The sequence below is a fragment of the Puma concolor genome, chromosome A1, assembly GCF_028749965.1.
Source record: "Puma concolor isolate L17-30 chromosome A1, mPumCon1.1.hap2, whole genome shotgun sequence".
Lineage (NCBI taxonomy): Eukaryota > Metazoa > Chordata > Mammalia > Carnivora > Felidae > Puma > Puma concolor.
The window spans coordinates 112,209,593-112,230,105 of NC_141667.1; the positions used below are offsets into that span (position 1 = coordinate 112,209,593).

The 20,513-nt window shown below is 37.0% G+C and overlaps 1 protein-coding gene and 1 non-coding gene across 4 annotated transcripts in view; both read left to right on the forward strand.

The window, feature by feature from the left end:
• DEPDC1B (DEP domain containing 1B) overlaps positions 1-16,341 on the forward strand; it is an 85,957-nt gene extending 69,616 nt beyond the window's left edge. For 2 of the 3 annotated variants that reach the window (XM_025923740.2, XM_086700329.1), the window contains 4 exons: positions 4,067-4,233; positions 6,501-6,677; positions 13,876-14,061; positions 15,338-16,341. In XM_025923740.2, the coding sequence (XP_025779525.1) occupies positions 4,067-4,233; positions 6,501-6,677; positions 13,876-14,061; positions 15,338-15,499 (692 nt within the window). In that variant the 3' untranslated portion in view covers positions 15,500-16,341. The remainder of the gene's footprint in view (positions 1-4,066; positions 4,234-6,500; positions 6,678-13,875; positions 14,062-15,337) is intronic. The other variant, XM_086700320.1, reaches the window with a different exon arrangement.
• Positions 9,452-9,582, forward strand: LOC112861891 (small nucleolar RNA SNORA18). The gene has a single exon (XR_003223766.1). It is a non-coding gene; the product is annotated as a small nucleolar RNA SNORA18 (small nucleolar RNA).
• Positions 16,342-20,513: the final 4,172 nt, after the last annotated feature.

Consider the following 20,513-nt stretch of genomic DNA (forward strand, 5'->3'; position numbering starts at 1 on the left):
CATATACAATCAATTGGACCGGGGACTTAAGCCAGATATTCTAGTTCCAATCCTAGCAAGGGAGGACTCATTGTTATTCCTTCATTCATATAGTCATTCATTCACATGTTCACCACAGAAAATATTTAGTAAGCACCTGTGATCTACCAGGTAGTGTTCTACCTGTTGGAGGTATCAGTAAACAAAACTGAAAGGAATCCCTGCCCGTGTAGCTTACATTTTAGTAAGGCAGAGGGGAAACCATGGTAGATAACAAAAAAGTAAATTCTGTAGTGTATTAGGAGGTGATAATGTATAATTAGAAAAAATAGAGGTGCCTGGGTGGCTCAGTCGGTTAAGTGTCTGGCTCTTGAATTTGGGTGCAGGTCATGATCCTAGGGTCATGGGATTGACCCCTGCCTCAGGCTAAGCGTGGAGCCTGCTTGAGATTCATTCTCTTTCTCTCTTTCTCTGACACCCCTACCCTCCCACTCATGCACACTCTCTCTCTCTCTCTCTCTCTCTAAAAAAAAAAAAAAAAAAACAAGTAGGGGGGATTAGGAGTACCAATTTTTATACCTTTTGGGAAGTAGGAACACTTTAGTTTTTTAATTTTATCTGATAAATTATTAAATTATGTCAAAATGACAGGTTTTGTTGTAAACCTTTCAGAGTATGTTGTTTAGAACAATGTTCTGCTCCTTGCCTCCCTCCCCAAGAAGCAGTGCTGTAAAGGACAGCTAAGTTATAAGATCAATTTATAGAATATACTTAATTCATTATGAATTTTAGCTGTAGTTAAAATCTAATGGTACTGTAGGCCTAATCAGTCCCTACAGTGTTTTGTTTTGTTTTGTTCTTCCTTCCTCTGGTAAAATGCATTCCAGGCTCCAGGAGGGAGTATTAGGAGCCTCATAGTTTCATGTTACTCTTCAAGCTTTGTGCATAAGCAACTCTCCTTCCTTCCACATTCTGGAGTGTTGTTCAGCAGGAGCTTCCCTCATTCAAACTATTGATGGTGGCTCCTCCACAGCCAGAGGCTGCGGCATTGTTTAGGGGAGATTAGGAATTTAATGGAGGAAGGTATCAGTAGCATTCTCTTTTTACAGGAGGTGGGAAGTTGGCAATTGGAATGAATTGCAGGGAGTTCTCACTTGGGATCCGTGGCAGAAGGAAGGGAGTCCCTGGCTTCACAGGGGGCCCAGTGAGTTATTGGGATGTATGCGAGTCAAGGGTGGACTTTGTCTCCTGTTTGTGTAGGTTTGTGTAGATTAATTCCTGAGATGGATTTACTGATACATTCTCACCCTAATTTTCATAAAACCCAGAATCATGACCAACTCCAAGTTTGGGATTTAAGCAACTGGAAGTTTAGAATTTAGACTTTTTAAAAGATTTGATGAATGTAACTTTTATGTGTTAGTTTAACAGTGTCCCAACAAAGAAATCTGAAAATTAAAAGAAAATTGATGTAGTCTTGATCTTTTCCTTTTTACTACCTTATTTTTATAAGGTTTATTATTGTGATTTTCTTCATAAATATTGTACTGGAAATATTGTTCCATAACTTCAAAATTTACCATTTTTAATAGCCATGTAATACCCTATTGACAAATAGGTATTTGAATGTTCACCTGTACTTTATCAGGAAGTAAGGCTTGCCAAAGGAAATGGATTATGCTTTCAATTAGCTTGCTCTCTCTTTGGTAAAACAGTACATATATACAATATACATATTGTATATATACATGAATCATAATAAAATAAGGTAAAGTCTGTCAAAAGGTGTTTATAATTTGGAAAAAGAAGGGATTTGTGGGCTAATGTGATAGAAAGCTTTATGGAAAAAGTAGAAGGCTTTGTGGAGAAAGAGATTTAGAATTTAATTAGTTCTTACTAGTTCCACTTCTTCTATCTTATCCAGACTGTCATCATGCTTCTCATCTTCCTCCTTCTGTGTTACCCCCTTACAATCTCTTCTCTCTAGAGCTGCCAGAGTAAAAAGTAATTCAGGTTAATGATTCCCCTGCCCAGAACCCTCCAGTGTTTTCTGAGGTCACTCATAATAAAACTCAAAATTCTTAATGGTAGCCTACAGGGTTCTGCCTGGTGTGGCTCTTACCTTCCACTCTAACCTCCTTTCCTGTTTGAATGCTCTTATACACTCTTGTGTCTTCACACTGGCCTCACTGCTTTTCCTCACACACTCCAAACATACTCTCGTGTCACAATCTCTGTCATTGCTCTTTCCTCCACCTTGGAAATTTGTCTCTCAGATAACTTCCCTGGCTTACTCTCATTTCCTTCAGATCTCTGCTCAAATTTCATCTCCTTAGAGACTTTTCCCAAAAAACCAGAAATGTTTTTCTGAGCACATCCCATCGCTCCCCTGCTCCTTTCTTTTTTCTCCATAGCATTTTTCCACCTGCCATATGTTTGTACCTCTTTGCTTATTATCTGCTGGAAAGTAAGCTCCATGACATCAGGCAAAGATTTTGTTTTTATTTCCTACTGTATGTCCTCTTCTAAAATAGTTCCTGGTAGGGGCGCCTGGGTGGCGCAGTCGGTTGAGCGTCCGACTTCAGCCAGGTCATGATCTCGCAGTCCGTGAGTTCGAGCCCCGCGTCAGGCTCTGGGCTGATGGCTCAGAGCCTGGAGACTGTTTCCGATTCTGTGTCTCCCTCTCTCTCTGACCCTCCCCCGTTCATGCTCTGTCTCTCTCTGTCCCAAAAATAAAATAAACGTTGAAAAAAAAATTAAAAAAAAAATAAAATAGTTCCTGGAATACAGGCAAGGCTTAATAAATATTTGTTGGATAAGTGAAAGAAAGAATTAATATTTGATCATAAACCTTTTTTCTTTTCATAGACCTGATTATATAGAGTTGAAAGAAGGTCTAGTGATGAGAAACAGCAGCAGTATTTTCAGTGAACATCTAGGATTGAACTTGGTGTATTAAAGCTCCCCTTCTGCCTCCTTTTCTCTCCCATGCCCACCCACTGCCGTCAGGGCCAAACCCAAGCTCCTTAGTCTGGCGTTCAAGGCCTTTTCGGATCTCATCTCTGTTGACCTTTCCAGCTTTAATTCTATGCCAAGCCTGTGCTGTGTCCTAAGGAATGACTTATAATTTCCCTAATGTTGCCCTTGCAGATGTCTCTTACAGCACCTCTCACATTTTGCCATTTACAATTTTTTAATGGGTGTCTCCTCGTAGCACATCAGCTCTTCAGAGTGAGGGACCTGGCATATTTTCATATTTCCAGGACTTGGCACAGTTCCTGGCATATCATAGATGGTCAGAAATACTTACTGGGTGCCAAAGATGGTTTTGCCTCTAAGAGAAACCATTGGGAACTTGAAGAGGTTGGACATGGAACAAATAAATTGATGAAAGCAGTTTCTTCTCATTAGAGGGTTTGGATGTGGATGTGTCTGGGGACAAATGTGGTTGAAGAGAGCACAGTATTAGAGAACCGTGATTTGTAGCACAGTTTTAGAAGACTGTAGTTTGGTTGAGGAGGGCTGGCATATAACATGATTGAATCGGTACACTTAGCTAGGAAGAACAGCTTATGTGTGAGGAAGGGTTATTTGATGTGTGTTGTTTGGAAAGAAGTGCAGCCATCTGGCAGTGGTCTGACTGTAGGCCAATCGGACCTGTTTTCAGTCCGTGAGAATCCTGTTAGATGGTAACCCTGCTCATCCCAGGGACATAATACAAGGGGGCAATTCAGGGCAGCAGTGGCACATTCATATCTTTGCTCATGCTGTCTTCATCCTGTAGTAACTGTGAGTGTTGAGTGTTAGGTTAGACTTAACCTGACTGCTCTTGGTTTGCTGGGAAAGAATACTACAAAAAATCTGAGAGAGGGAAATGGCTGTATTTGTTTTATATATTTGTCATCCTTAGTTGATGGTTTGTATTTTAGGTGCCAATGCATTAGATCTATAATCATTTGGCCCAGCGTAGTTGGATATGTGTACATGTTCTATATAATTTTAATAGTACATAATTTGAAAAATGTAAACATAATGGAGTCAAGTTGGCTATTGGTTTTAAAAGATTAAAAACTTCTTTCTAAATCAGGTTTGTTACAGAAAGAGAAAATGGCTATTGAAGCATTTCAGATTTGCTGCCTCCTCCTGCCACCTGAAAATAGGAGAAAGTTACAGCTGTTGATGAGGATGATGGCAAGAATCTGCCTAAATAAGGAGATGCCACCCCTGTGTGATGGCCTTGGTACCCGAACACTGGTAGGTTGATCTCTACCATCTAACTTGACTTCAGTTTTGGCAATAAAATCCACCTGAGTAGAGTTTACTAGCTTGGCAGCCAGAGGAAGGTGCAAGGCAGGCTTGCTTGTAGAGCCATCGCTTGGAAACCACCCCAACACTGAACACTTTGGGTGTTAGTGTCTTAAATAACATAATGCAAAGTGGAGAGTGAGTAGGGATAGGCTCTGAGTTTAAAGGGGTCTTCTGCCTAGGGCCTACTGTCAACATAAAGAGAAGGAAGGGTGGACAGTGAGGATAAGTGGTCTCTCAAGAAAACAGTATTCTTTCCTCCACGACAAAAAGGGTTGTGAAGCATTTGTCACTATAACAAGTGGACGCAGCCTGTATAATGAGGTAAAGAGGAAAGAAGTAAAATACAGAGTTGGATCAGATAGCCTGGCAGGGAGATTGAGAACTTGTTCACTCAGGTTATGATCTTAGGGTCCGTAAAATATTCTCAGTTTTGCTTACCAATGTAAGCTAATTTTATTTTATTATTTTTTGAAGTTTTTGTTTATTTATTTTATTATTATTTTTTTTAATGTTTATTTATTTTTGAGAGAGACAGAGACAGGATGTGAGTGAGCTAGGGGCAGAGAGAGAGGGAGACACAGAATCCGAAGCAGGCTCCAGGCTCTGAGCTGTCAGCACAGAGCCCGATGCGGGGCTCAAACTTACGAGCTGTGAGATCATGACTTGAGCCAAAGTTGAACGCCCAACCAACCGACTGAGCCACCCAGGCGCCCCTATCTATCTATGTATCTATCTATCTATCTATCTATCTATCTATTTATCTATCTATATATCTATCTATCTATTTATTTTTGAAGGAGAGAAAGAGTAAGCAGGGGAGGAGCAGAGAGGGAAGGAGGGAAAGAGAATCCTAAGCAGGCTGTGCTCTGTCAGCACAGAACCTGATGTGGGGCTCAAACTCACGAACCGTGAAATCGTGACCTGAGCCAAAGTCAGACGCTTAACTCATTGAGCCACCCATGTGTGCCACATATGCTAATTTTAAATTCTACTTTGCTAATGTTAGTATGTCTTTTAAAATAGGGTTTATGTTTAGAATTTCTTATTACAAAAATTTTTAATTTTCCTCAAAATTGGAGGCCTTAGAGCAAATTTGATGCTTCTTTGAGGTGTATGTCCTTTTCACGTCCAGGTGAACCATGGTGTACCTCTGGGGGTCCTCTGGTCCACTTTTAGAAGTGTGGGGTGGGGTAAGATCAGAGGAGCACTCAGTGCCCAGTAGAGGGATTCTTGACCTTGGTTTTGGTTGGGTAGATAGGTAATGGGGCTAATGGGCCTTTGTGAAAGGCTGAAGAAAACTTTGCACTGTTCCCCAGGAGGATACACATGTAAAATTTTGCATACAATTTCAAGGCATTCAGATTCCCTAAGGTCCATAGTCTCCAGGTAAAAAATGTCTGTCTGCGTGTCTCTCTGTACACATACATGTGAATGAAAAGTAAAGGATCCTCTGCAGTAAGTTGATGAAATGAAGTCTAATTAAGCAGAATTACATGATTTCATGCTTGTACGTTTCAAAATAAGATTGTCAGCAGTAAAATTAGTAGGAAAAGGAAAAAGTATCTATCCAAAGGATAGTATTAAAGAAGGAAATAGTTAATATGCCTTCTATGAAAGCAGCTACATAATATTTTTTATATTTCTGCTTTTTGTAAAGTCTCATCATTTAATGAACTTTTTACAAAGTCTAATGATTTTGTTCAAATGTGATTATCAAATGTACACCCAAAATCCTAGAGAAAATTACAGTTAACTGGGAAAAAAACATAACTGTTGAGGCATTTATGTTGTGCTAGCAGATTTTTAAAAAAATCAATAGTGAAATAAGGATATTAGTAAACTAAATGGCTTTAAAGTACTTTGAACTTTGAAATGCAACATGATTCAAGTAATGGTAGTGATAATAATTTTCAGAATTCGTTTATATATGTTTAAAACTGTCTGTAAAGGGGTGTGCTTTAAAAACTGCTCAGACAAGCATGTGTGCTGAGTCTCTGTGAGATGAGACGCACCTTCTGTTTTGCTGGTTGATAAAAATCAGCCCATCTCAGATGACCAGGTATGGCCAGGTGCCAGATTAGATGTGTACCCTGTCCTGTGGGCCATTTCTCCCTGACTAGTCACATTTGTTTTTTGCAAATTAGATTGAACTCAGTAGGGAAAGAAGACTTCATCTGTGTTTCATTAAAAAATACCTCCCCTTCTTGTTTCAGATGGTTCAGACATTTTCCCGTTGCATCTTGTGTTCCAAGGATGAAGTAGACTTGGATGAGTTATTAGCTGTGAGGTTGGTGACGTTTCTAATGGACAATTACCAAGAGATTTTGAAAGTCCCTTTGGCCTTGCAGACCTCCATAGAGGAGCGTGTGGCTCATCTACGAAGAGTCCAGGTAAAGAAAGGGATGGTACCAGTCCTTTAAAATTGCCAGCAGAAAGTCATGTAAACTTGCTAGGTTTCTTGGAACCTCTTGTTGGGAAGAAGTCAGTGAATAAATCTGTATAAAGTGCTTCCAACAGGGCTTGCTGCATGGTAAGCTCTATATGTGTTTGGTATTATTGAAAACTTATAGAATGCTTACTTGGTTTGGTTATGTAATCAATGCTGCATACTTCTGATTGCAACTTCCTTAAATGAATTTGTTTAGAATCTGCATATACTTCCTGATGGAAATGATTTATGTGTAATACATGTCTTGATCATAATCGCCCTGTGACCTACATACAATTGATATTTGCATTTTCTCGATCAGTGAGCTAAGGCACGGAGAATTTATGTCACAGAGCCAGGATTCACACAGATAAACTCAATTTCCAGAATCCGTGGTCTCTCATACCACACTGCCTCCAAAAAACGTGGTGTGGTAGAAGAATGGCCTTAGAGCCGTAAAGTCCTGGCTGGGCCAGTTCCTGGTTTTCCCTTTTCCTGGTTTTGTGGCCTTGGGCAAGTCTGTTAACCTCTCTGAATTGTAGTTTCTGCAAGTGTTAAAATGGGCCATACCTGCTCTATAAAATTGTTGGTAAGAGTAGAATACTGTATTGTAAAGCCCCTAGCATAAATGTCTGACTTATAGCAGGTACTCGTTGAAAGGTAGCTTTTACTATTGTTCTGTTAAAATGATGCAGAAGAAATGTAATGCATAACTATTATGTGGGCCCCAAGTGGGGTTTGTAGGTCAGCCTGTGGGAGCAGAAACTTGATAAATGCAAGCAAAAGGTCTGCTTAGCTCCTTTGGAATGATTGGCCCTCTTTCTGCTTAAGCACTTTTTGAGGTTCCACGATTAAGGACCAGTGAGCTGCTACCTCCCAAAGTATTTTCAGGGTGAATAACTGTTCCCCTGTTTCAGTGTGCAATTTAAAAATTAAAATAAAAAATTTTGGGTAATTGTCAACCTAATCTATTGAAAGAATTTGGAAACTATAGAAAATGTACACCAAAAACTCTAAGAGTAACACTACCTGTTCAGTTAGTATTATCGTCTTTCAGATGTTTTTCTGTGTCATGTCTTGTCTTGCCTTGCCTCCCCCCTTCTTCTCCCTTCCCTTCCCTTTCCTTCCCTTCCCTCCCCTCCCCTTTCCTCTCTCTCTCTCATTCTTGCTCTTTTCTTTTATACCTTATTTTCTTTTGATAGTACAACAAGAAATATTTCCCATATCACTAAATATTCTTGACTGACACCAGGGTTGTTGAGAGCTCAGATCCTGGAGCTAAGTGGTACTTGTGTTCTTGATATACCCTTTATTGGCCCTGTGACCTTGGGCACATTTTATAAAATGTCTCTGCTTCAGCCTCTACCTGACATCCCTCTTTTCTTATCTGTAGAGTGGGATCATAATAGTCAATACCTACCTCCTGGGGTTGTTTTAGGGATTGAATGGCTTAAGATGTGTAAAGTGCTTAGAATAATATTTATCACATACTAGGCCCTCAGTTGGTAGCTGCTGTTAATATTATCATCATCATTAGTGTTATGTCATTCCACAGTATTGTTATTATTGATAGTATAGTGTTCGGTAATATGGATATATACCATAATTTATTTAAATGGGTTTCTTTGGTTAGATTGTTTCCATTTCCCCCTCTCTTTTGCAAACAACCTACCAGTAAATATTTTTGTAGCTAGATTTTTTTTTGGGGGGGTCTGGTGGTAATCCTTGATTATTTTCTAAGAATAATTTGTTTTAAGTTTATTTATTTATTTTGAGAGAGAAAGAGAGAGAATCCCAAGCAGGGTCCATGCCATCAGCACAGAGCCTGATGCAAGGCTCCATATCACAACCATGAGATCACAACCTGACCTGAAATCAAGAGTCAGACGTGGGTGTATTTTAAGTATTGATTGCATATTGCCAAATTTCCCTTTAGAATGATTATGCCAATGTATATTCCCATGAATTGTCTAAGAAAGTGTTCATTTCTTTGCACCCTTGTGCTACTTTGGGTGTTATCATTAACACATATACCTTTGCTGTTTTAACGGGTAAAAAGTATAACCTTAGTGCTGTTTTAGTTAAATCTTCCCTCCGCCCAATATTTCTATGACCCTAACCTATAAAAAAGGTAAAGAAGAAATACTTCACTGAATTTCTGCAGGGAGAATTGATAGCAGTAGCTATGTTCCTCTATATGCTTGCTGGGTTTGTGTGTCCCATAGCACAGGCATATGCTGCAGCAGCTTATAACTGAGCCCTTTGCTCTCAGTTGAGGATCAGAAGGCTGAGCTGTGCTGATTCATTTAACTGCACATTATCATGATCTTGAGGAGGGCACTGCTCTGGCACTACATAAAACCAGTAAGCACTCATTTGTCCAATTACATTTTCTCTGTTGGAAGTACTCAGTAGAATTGCTGACCAGTTGTTTCAGTATCAGATTTCTGTTCTCTCATGTGGACTACTCAGCCCCTACAGCATGTGAGATTTAGGGAAGTGCTTCTCTGAAAATGAACAATGTTACTTGGATTGTTCTGGGGAAATTACACAGCTGATCCTGGGATAGATAAATTGTGAGGTAGGTGTTTTTGACACCAACCTTTTATCAGCCTTGACTACAGTCCTCTTCTTCCTTTGCTATCTTTAATCATAGATATCTAGAATTTTCCTTACTAGGCTTCTGGCTGCAGAAGTACAAAAGGTGTTACATTTTTGGGAAGATGGAACACTTTAACTGAGGTCTATCCTGATGGGGCTTTGTCTCTAGACCTACATCATTGGAAACTCCTCATAGAGTATATGTGTGGTTTACTGTATTCACAGAACTATGTGTTTAGATCTGTAGGAAGAACTACAAGACGTCTTTCTGCTAAAACTATGTGAAAGATGTAATAGTCAAATTTTTTAAGTCTTAGGTATTGGCATATCCCAACAATCTCTACAGTTTTAGGGTGGTATAGTTTAGGGGTGATTATGATTTGCACTCATTTACATTTAGAGGTTGTCTGAAATTGAGCACCAGGAAGATCAGATCCACCTACTCTGACCCTAAATGTGTGGGGAATTTTTGAAGTCTGTCCATATTCAAGTGGAGATCAAAGAAGTCCAACTGAAAAGAACTCTGGAGTGACAGTGACAACTGGGGATTGAACCAAAGTGCTTTTCAAAAGGGCTATTTTGAAGATTATGATTCTGATTTTGGAGAAACTGTGGTGATTGGCAGTGCAAAGAATCACATGTAAAATTCTTTAATTAAAAATTTATTGACCTAAGGGGCGTTCAGGAATCTACTCCTGAAATCATTGTTGCACTACATGCTAACTTGGGTGTAAAGTAAAAAAAAAAAAAAAAAAAAAAAAAAAAAAAAAATCATTGTCTACTAAAGTCTGAGGCCTGTGTTTTGTTAGGCTTGCTTTCTGGAGATTTAGGATTTGATTTTAGTGGACCATGTTTCCAAATTTCTTTGTATGCCTTATGATCTTTTGTTGAAACTTGGGCATTTGATAAAACACCCACATTACCTCTTTGCAGACTGGCTCCATGCAAAGAAAAGTCTTCCCCTTCAGCCTAGCATGAAGGCCTTTATTGGGCATGGGTCTTCCCTGCGTCTGTGGGTGTGCTTTGTTCCCAATCCCCCTGTAAAAAGGTCTGCTTTTTAAATGTATTAATTTCTATAAGAGTTTCACAAGTCCAAATCCTAGACCATTTGACCACCTTCGCATTGACAGACACCACTGTTCTTGTTTTTTAAAAGATTTAATTTTTTTAAAGTAATCTCTATACCTAATGTGAGGCTTGAGCTCACAACCCCGAGATCGAGTCGCGTGCTCCCCCAACTGAACCAGCCAGGTACCCCAATACAATCCCATTGTTATTTATGGTTTGTGGTCATCTTTAGCAGTACAATTCATTCTACCTCTCTCTTTTTGACCACAGATGTCATCCTGGTAATCTTTGGCAAGAAGGCACTGGCAAAACCGTGATGTAAATTTTTGGAATTAAGAATAATGAGAAATTTAATAAAATTTAATAAAAAATAAAATTGGAGGAAAAAATATTTGAACTTGTATGCACATTATGATCCTCAGAATGTATAATGATGACAAAATTACAAGTTGACTTGAAAATCCACAATTGCAATGGGACATTTTAATATATCCTATCAGGAAATGGATAAGATAATATTTGTTAATATTTAACAGTTAATAAAACATTTTAAGGAACATGTACAGAAAAAAAATTATTACCTAAAAAAACACTTTAATTTCTTTCTAATTGAAGTATAATTGCCATAGTGTTACATTAGTTTCAGGTGTATAACATAGCCATTCCATAGTTCTGTACATTACTCAGTGCTCCTCACAATGAGTATGGTAACTATACAACATTGTTACATTATTGACTGTATTCTCTATGTCGTACTTTTCATGTCTGTGACTTATTTATATTTTCTAACTGGAAGTTTTTACCTCTTAATTCCCTTCATCTATTTGCCTATCTCCTCCCATCCCTGTGCCCCTTCTTCTGTATATGAGAGTAAATTTGTTTTTTTTTTTAATTTGTTTGTTTTTTTTATATTCCAGATGTAAGTGAAATCATATGGTGTTTGACTTTCTCTATCTGACTTCACTTAGCAAAATATCTTATAGGTCCATCTATGTTGCCACAAATGGCAAGATATCATTCTTTTTATGGCTGAGTAATGTTCCATGTATATACCACTTTTTTTTTTGAAGTTGCAGTATAGCTAACATACAGTGCTATATTAGTTTCAAGAGTGTAATATAGTGATTCAACAGTTCTGTACATCACCCAGTGTTCATCATGACAAGTGCACTGTTTAATCCCCATAACCTTTTTTACCCATCCCCCACCATCTGTCCTGTGGTAAACATCAGTTTGTTCTCTATAGCTAAGAGTCTGTTTCTTTGTTTGTCTTTCTCTTTATCCCTTTGCTTGCTTGCTTTATTTATTTATTTATTTATTTATTTATTTATTTATTTATTTTTGGTTTGTTTCTTAAATTCCACATATGAGTGAAATTATATGGTAATTTTTTTCTCTAAGTAACTTATTTCTGTTAGCATTATACTCTCTAGCTCTATCCTTAATTGTTGCAAATGGCAAGGTTTTGTTCTTCATGTGTGATAAACGTAGGTGTGTGCATATTTATTTTGAAATTAGTGTTTTCATTCTGTTTGGGTAAACATCCAGAAGAGGAATTACTGGATCATATGGTAGTTCTGTTTTTAATTTTTTGAGGAACTTTCATACTATTTTCCAAAATGGTTGCACCAATTTACATTCCACTAACAGTGCACGAGGGTTCCTTTTCTCCACATCCTTGCCAGCAGTTGTTATTTCCTGTCTTTTTGATTCTAGCCATTGTGACTGGTATGAGGTGGTATCTAATTGTGGTTTTGATTTCTGTTTCCTGGATGATTAGTGATGTTGAGCATCTTTGCATGTTTCTATTGGCCATCTGTACGTCTTTGGAAAAATGTCTTTTCCGGTCTTCTGCCCATTTTTAAATCAGATTATTTGTTTTTTTGATGTTGAGTTATATAAGTTCTATATTTTGGATAGTATAACCTTATTGGATATATCATATGCAGATACTTTCTCCCATTCACTGTGTTGTCTTTTTGTTTTGTTGAGGGGTTTTTTGGTTTTGTTTGGTTTGGTTTGTTTTGATTTGGTTTGTTTGTTTGCTATACAAAATCTCTTTATTTTAGTGTAGTCCCAGGAGCTTATTTTTACTTTTGTTTGCCTTGCCTGAGGAGACATATCCATAAATATGTTGTTTAGGGTAATGTCCAAGAGATTATAGCCTATGTTTTCTTTTGGGAGTTTTAAGATTTTGGGTCTCAACTGACTAAGCTACCCAGGTGCCCCGGACCATTGTGTTTTCATTTTCATTTGTCTTCATGTATTTTTTTTTTTAATTTCTTCTTTGATTTCTTCATTGATCCATTGATTATTTAGTTGCACATGTTTTTGTTTATTTCAGGTTTTTTGTTTTTTTGTTTGCTTTTGATAACTGATTTCTACTTTTACACTGTTGTGATTGGAAAAGATGCTTGATATGATTTCAGTCTTCTTAAATTTACTGAGTCTTGTTTTGTGGCCTAAGATGTGATCTATGCTGGAGAGTGTTCCATGTACATTTGAAAAGAATGTGTATTCTGCTGTATTTGAATGAAATATTCTGTATATATTTATTACATCCATCTAACCTTGTTGATTTTCTGTCTGGATGACTTCTCCATTGATGTAAGTGGAGTGTTAAAATCTCCTATTATGATTGTATTACTGTCAGTTTCTCCCTTTATACCTGTTGATATTTGCTTTATGTAAATTAAATATATTTATTTTTAAAGTTTTTACGTACTTATTTGTGAGAGAGAGAGAGAGAGAACGAGCAGGGAGGGGCAGAGAGAGAGGGGGACAGAGAATCTGAAGCAGGCTCTGTGCTGACAGCATAGAGCCTGATGTGGGGCTAGAACTCACAAACCATGGGATCATGACCTGAGCAAGGTCCAATGCTTATTCAACTGGGCCACCCAAATGCCCCTGAAATTAAATATTTTTAATGGATGCTCGTTTATTTATAGGTCTTGGTATTATGTTTCCTCTTTTTTCTTCCTTCTCCCTTTTGCCCTATCCAATGTCTAAATATTTATTTTCTTGATTTTCAGTGTTAACATATTTGGAGATGGTTGTAGAACTTCTCTCTACATAACAGCCAAGCTATATGTGTTTCTCTGTCCATCCCCAAGAAAGAGAGGATCAGATTCTCCAGATGTGGGAAGGGATCCACAAAGTGTGGTCAATATTATAATTGTTTTGAATCATTTTTGTCAACATGTTTAGTTTATGTTTCAACTTAAGATTTTATTTAAAAGAACACGCAGGTTTTTTATTTATTAAAATGGATCTTGGGTTTAAAAAGGTAAACATCTCTTACTTAAAACTGTGACTGTGGTATTTTTTTTGAAGTTATAGAAACACTGTTACCTTTTACCAAAGAGTTTTCCCCAAATTGAAGAATGATGTGGTACCCTTAGTAGGAGATAAGCTGTATTTGATCTGAACTAATTTTTGCAGTTTATGTGAAAATATACTTATTCCATTCACTATTAATCCTTTTGCCTTAGATAAAATACCCAGGAGCTGATATGGATATCACTCTATCTGCTCCCTCATTTTGCCGTCAGATCAGTCCAGGGGAGTTTGAATACCAGAGAGCATACGGCTCTCAGGAACCTCTGGCAGCCTTGCTGGAAGAAGTCATAACAGATGCCAAACTCTCCAGCAAAGAGAAGAAGAAAAAACTGAAGCAGGTAAAAGAAGAATATTCTTTAGAAGTCATTTCTTCTTCTGCCTGCTGTTCTTATATTTTTTCTTTTTATTCTCTGTTTTACTAAGTTTCATATAAATCTCATCTTCTATGACATAGCAGTTTTGAAAGTATATTACTCAATTTATACATTCCGGCAGTCTCATTGTTTTACACAATTGTGGTCTGTTTTCCACGTCTTTATTTTCCCGTGTAGGTATTTTACCATTGTTGAACTCTTCATTTGTGGAGCTCTTCTCTATTATTTGTCCTTTGTTTTGGTATGTGGCTTGATGTGTTAGTGGAGTAATTACTTTAAATTCAGAGAAACTATCAAATGAGGACAGGTTCCTTTTGATTTTTTTTTTTTGAAAGGCAAATTATACTGAATTTGCAAATAGAAAATGTGTAAAACTGGAAAGGCTTTGGTTTTAGATCACCAGTATCACATTGTTTTTTTGCCTCGGGCAGCGCTAAAAGTTTTTAGTTCCTGCTAGGAACAAGGTTTAGGGTTTCATTGAATAGTGTTTAACTCACACTAGATTTACTTCAACCATTCTTAAAGTATTGATTCCAGATTAAGTGAATTGTTTTTATTTTTGAAGTCTGACTCCTGCAAGCTTGATCCCTGATCACATCATGCATATAGGATTATACACAGATTACCAGAGTTCTAGACTCCCAATCGTATTTTTCTCAGTAATTTTGGAGAAGAGTTCAGTGTTGAGGATGAAGGAAAAGCATATTGCCTCTCTTTAAGCTTTTCATAAAGTCATATATACTGGAATGTTTTCCCTTCCATTTGAGCAGAAGCAGGTGGGACTGAGTTGGAGAAGCTGGGAGATCGTGAAATGTAGTTGGGCCAAAATTTTCTTTAACTGTGTAGAACATAAGTTATTTTCAAGTCAGGATTACTTGTGAATATTTTTAAAGTGAAGTCTATTTATAGTTAGCAGTGGGGGAAATTTTAAGAAATAAGACCAAAATGAGAAGTGTATTTGAAGCTTTGATCAAATTTAAATTGAATTAGATCTATAGCAAGTGGAATCAAATGATCTTACCAAAAGAAATGGATTTGTGTTGGAGTGAATTTGATTACGATTAGTTGTCTTGTTATTCTCTTTTCTGATAGAGAACAATAAACATTGAAACAAAACAAAAACAGCTTGTATGGAATCAGATCAGAAAGTCTTTAATTTTAAAATTAGATCGCCTAATTTTATTGGCCCTTATGTGGGTTTTTTTTTTGACTCATCTTGAATCTTTTTTTTATTTTTTAGTTTCAAAAATCCTATCCTGAAGTCTACCAAGAACGATTTCCTACACCAGAAAGTGAAGCACTTCTGTTTCCTGAAAAACCGAAACCGAAACCACAGCTCCTGATGTGGGCACTAAAAAACCCTTTCCAACCATTTCAAAGAACTAGAAGTTTTCGGATGTAGTACTTAACATTGCTCTTAGAGATCTCTGTTGCTGTTGCCTCGAGCAAATTGGTGGTTATAGGAGGATTATGGTGATGGAAGAAAGAAGAGCAGAAAAGAGAGGCTACAGAAAATATAAAGTTACCGGACTTCCTAATGTTGAGCCATTATCAGTATTTTTGTAAAACCCAATGCTATTTTTAAAGTGTACAAATCAGTTGAAAGTTGAGACAAACGTATAGTGGTATGGTTAATATGCGTGTCTGTAATTGTTACAAAATTTGTGGGTAGTTTTATTTTTTTATTTGTTATCTTTCATGGTGTTAATAAAATAATTGTACATTTCAGTTACTGATGTCTTTGTTATAACCAAGTTTTAAAAATAGTGTATGTACTTGAATAAGAGAGACACTGGGTACTGCTACTGTGATGCTCTTGACTTCACAGCTTAATAGTTGTGACTTCTCTTTGTGTAAAATTTGGTTTTCATTGTGGTACAGAGAGTCTTAAGGCTCCACATTATGATGACTTTGTCTTTTACTGCAGATTTGTTGGATGTTATGACAGCTTTAACTAAAGCTGGTTCTTTTAGAACATGTATTAACTGGTGTTCACCTATATGTGGGGTTGATTTTCATTTGCCTGCAGTGGTATAATTTCAGTCTTGGCTGGAGATGGAAAATTGAACTGAGTAATCTTTTTGGGTCCCCTTGTTCCTGTGATTGTGAGTCAGGTCTTTGTTGTTTCGTGAAAAGCACAAATAGGTTAAGTAAAACAAGACTACTTCCTTTGTATTTCTCCCACCTTCCTCGTCCTTTGGAAAGTAAATGGAATGTAAATAAATACTGGTTTTTGTTTTTTTATGCTCTGTGGTGTTTATTTTTTGGTATTTAGTTCAGTTAGAAAACATCTTCAGATGCTGAAGTTCATCGTCTTGGCCAGTGTCCTCACATCATTCATTTATTTCTATGATAAAATGAGTGATGTAGGGCTTTTTATGAGCCTTCAGGAGCCTTTGTCCATTGTGGCTAAGTGATAGGATATCTGTTGAGATTAGAGTACATAAAGACCCAGTTTACTTTGCCCTTTTGCAAATAATGGTACACTTAGAGTATGGAGCATCTGGAAGCCTTCTTCTGTAAGTAATTACCCTAAATTTTAAGAGTAACAGTCACTAGTTGGCTTTGGACTGAATTTCCTTGCCTTTGCTCTGGCCCTGTTCGTTTGTTGCAGAATGCTTCCTACATGTGACTCAGATTTTGTTTACTTACAAGTGGATAAAAGTATTCCTCTTGGTTTGGATACCACCTTTTCCTCCGAATAGGTAAAGGAATGGGAGATTTTTAGTATTTCAGGATTTGTTTTCAGATCTTAGAATGATGTTTAGAGCAAAGAATAAGTCTACTTCTGCTTTCTTTGCGCTCTGGTAAACCTTCCCATTGACAGTGTCTAAGAGTTCTTTTTGCTTAATGTCCTCACCAAAACTTGCTATTGTCAGAGTTTGAATTGTTGTCAATGTGGTGGGTGTATAATGGTATCTCATTATGGTTTTACTTTGTGTTATGGGTATGGTTTAGCCAAAGACTTCTACTATATATGTTTTTTTACTTTTTCCATTTTTATTCAGATTTTAGTATCAGCCTGTCAAGCTTTACACATGTGTGCACACACACACCTCTGAGATTTTGATTTGGATTGTATTGAATTTATAAATCAATTTGGAGATAATTGCTATATTTACAATATTAAGTCTTCCAGTGGATGAACATAGTTTATCTTTCCATTTATTTAGAACAAATGAGAAAAAAAAAAATCTCTGCAAAGGTTTGCAAATCGTTTATTAGATGTGTTCCTAGGTATTTGATTCTTTTAAAAAATATGTTAGTATCAAAAATTTCAAGTATACGGAAAAGTAAATAGTATCCATCCCTAACTTCACTAGTTATTATTTAACTGAAAAATACCTCTTGTTTGATCCTATTGGGAAGGGGGTTATTTTTAAAATTTCCACTTTCAGCTTCTTGCTTATATATACTATAAAACTGATTTTTGTGTACTGATATTTGTATCCAAACTCCCTGCTAGGCTTTCCTGTTTTTTTTAATGTTTATTTATTTTTGAGAGAGAGAGGAAGGCATAGAGAGAGAGGGAGACACAAAATCTGAAGCAGGTTCCAGGCTCTGAGCTGTCAGCACAGAGCCTGATGTGAGGCTTGAACTCAAGAAACGTGAGATCACGATTTGAGCTGAAGTTGGACTCAACTGACTGAGCCACCCAGGTGCCCCTAGTCTTTCCTATTAATTCTAAACATCTAGTGTGATTTTTTTTTTTATTTCCTACATATTCACTACATAATAAGCAAACAATGACAGTTTTTGTTTTTCATTTCTGCAGTCTATGGCATTTAAAATGTCCCCAGTGACCCCTGCCTGTTGGTATTTGTGTAATCTTTCCTTGAATGTTAAGTTGGGTGTAGTGACACATTTGTAACAAATAGAATATGACAAAAGTGATAGGATATCTCTTGAGATTAGAGTACATAAAGACCCAGTTTCCGTCTTGCTTGCCCTCCCTCTCTCTTTCCCAGGCCTGCTCTGAGGGGAAAGCCAGCTGACCTGCGTGAACTGCTCTATGGAGAGGCCCCTCAGGCCAGGAACTCCTGTCTGTGCCTTCTAGTGAGCGAGGACGTGCGGCCTGCCAACAGCTGTGTGAGCAATCTTGGAAGTGGCTGTTCTGAAACCTGCCAGCAGTCACGTGAGTGAGCCTGCAAGCACACTCTCTCTTAAACCTTGAGGTGAAGGCAGCCTTAGCTGACGCTTTGACTGAAGCCTGAGGTCCTGAGCCAGAGGACTCAGCTTCATTGTGCCTGGATTCCAGACCCACAGAAACTGTGAGATAATAAATATTTGGGTTTTCCAGTCACTTAATCTGGGGGTAATTTGTTATGAAGTGATAGATACAATACACCTGCCAATTCGTTTTCCCTCCTTTTCTCCCTCCCTCCCTCCGTCCCTCCTTTCTTCCTTCCCTCCTTCATTTTTTAGAATTATTATAAACTGTCACTCTTTATCTTTAGCAATGTACTTGTTTGCAGTCTTTCCATATTATATTTTAGTTGTGTCCCTTGATGCCAACTTGACAATTTTTGTTTCTAGTCAAAATTTTGTAACAAATTATATTTAATAAAATTCTATATTTGGGTATAAACATTTATTGATGTTTTATGCCTCTTTGTCTCTACTTTCTTGACTTTTTTTGAATCTTACACCTAATTTCATGTTTTCTTCTAATTTGAAACTCAATATTCTGTTTCTAATTTTCTTATTGGGTCCCTGGAAATTACATTTTACATACTAATTTATCAAAGTTTAAAGTCAGTAAATACCTTTTACCCTCCACGGAGGCTGTTCAGGGACCTTAAAGCACTAACAACACCCTCCCAAATGAGGTATTATTCTTCTGATATATCTTAACTTTATAATTTTTAAACCTCATACTATATTGTTTTTATATATAGTATTTGTTTATTAGACTTACCCATGTTTTACCACATTTCTCCTTAGAGTACATTCTTCAGAACTTAGTATTTGCTGGTTTTTGTCTTTTTCATTTTGCCCTCATTCCTTTTTTAAATAAATAACTTTATTGAGATGTAATTCACATGTCATGTAATTAACCCTTTTAAAGTGTATAATTCAGTGGGTTTTAGTATTTTACATTTTATGTTTTTCTTATATCAAAACTTGCCATTTTAATCATTTTTAAGCATACAATTCTGTATAAAGAATGCCTTCATTCTTTACAAATATTTCTGCTGCTTATAGAATTCTAGGTTGAAGGTTTTTGTATCTCAGTACGTTTTAGTCATTCATTTGTTAGCTGGCTTCCATTGTTACTGATGAGAAGTCTGTTGACACTCTTTATAGATAGTGTGTCATGTTTTGGCAGCTGCTGTTTATAATTTTCTCTTTATCTTTGGTGGTCTGCAGTTTACAATGACGTTTCTGGTTTTTATAATGTACTCTTTCAGTGATTATTCTGATTGGTTATTTGTGGGGCTTCTTAAATAAGAGGATCAAGGTCTTTTACTCTTAAATATTCCCTTTCTCACAATCTCTCCTCTGCTTTTGATTCTTTAAACATATTTTAGATCTTTTCATACTATTCTCTGTTTCTTAATCTCTCATGTACCTTCCATATTTTTGCCTTTCTGTGCTGCATTCTGGATAATTTCTTTACTCTTTCTTCCATGCCAGCACATTTCTCTTCAGGTATGTTTAGTCTACTATTAAATTCTTGGATTTGCTACTTTCGAATTTATATCCAGTTTACAGCTCAGGAAACAAGACTCAGTAAGGTTGGGTAACTGCCCTAAGATCACCCATCTTGTGAACAGCATAGTAAGTGGTCATGACCAGCTATGACTGCATTGTCCAGGCTCCTGACTCCGATGTCTTATTGTCTCCCATTGAGCATTGTTTCATGGTTTTTATGAGCACCGTTTGATATTTGTGTATAAGCTCAGACGTTATTTTTTTGGCCTATGCTTTGTAAAACTTAAGAACTCAAATTTCTTTTTTATTGGCAGTGTTTTCAGTGGCCTAACCTACCTTGCCAAATTCATTTCCACTCTTTTTCTGGTCACTTTCTATGAATATCTACTAAAGATTTTTCACTGAATTTCCTACATATCCCTATAAAAAAAATTGCAACAGTGATGAAACTAGAGTCTTTTGTAGAAGCTCTCTGGTGCAGTCATGTATCGGCTTTGTAGGTATGCCTTTTAAGGTATTGTGATAGGCAGGATGAGTAGAAAATGTCATAGGGATTATCATTGATCTGAGAGACTGCCATCAGGAATTTATCAAACGAGTGTTCCATACAGAAAATTTGGGGGTTCTAAGGCACATTTCAAGATTGAGTATATCCCATGTAATGGAATTCAGCCATTCTTCATTCTCATTTCTCATACATCATTGTGTTCCTGCATCTACCTTCAGGGAAGTCATATTTGGGCTCTAGCAAATGCAGCAGA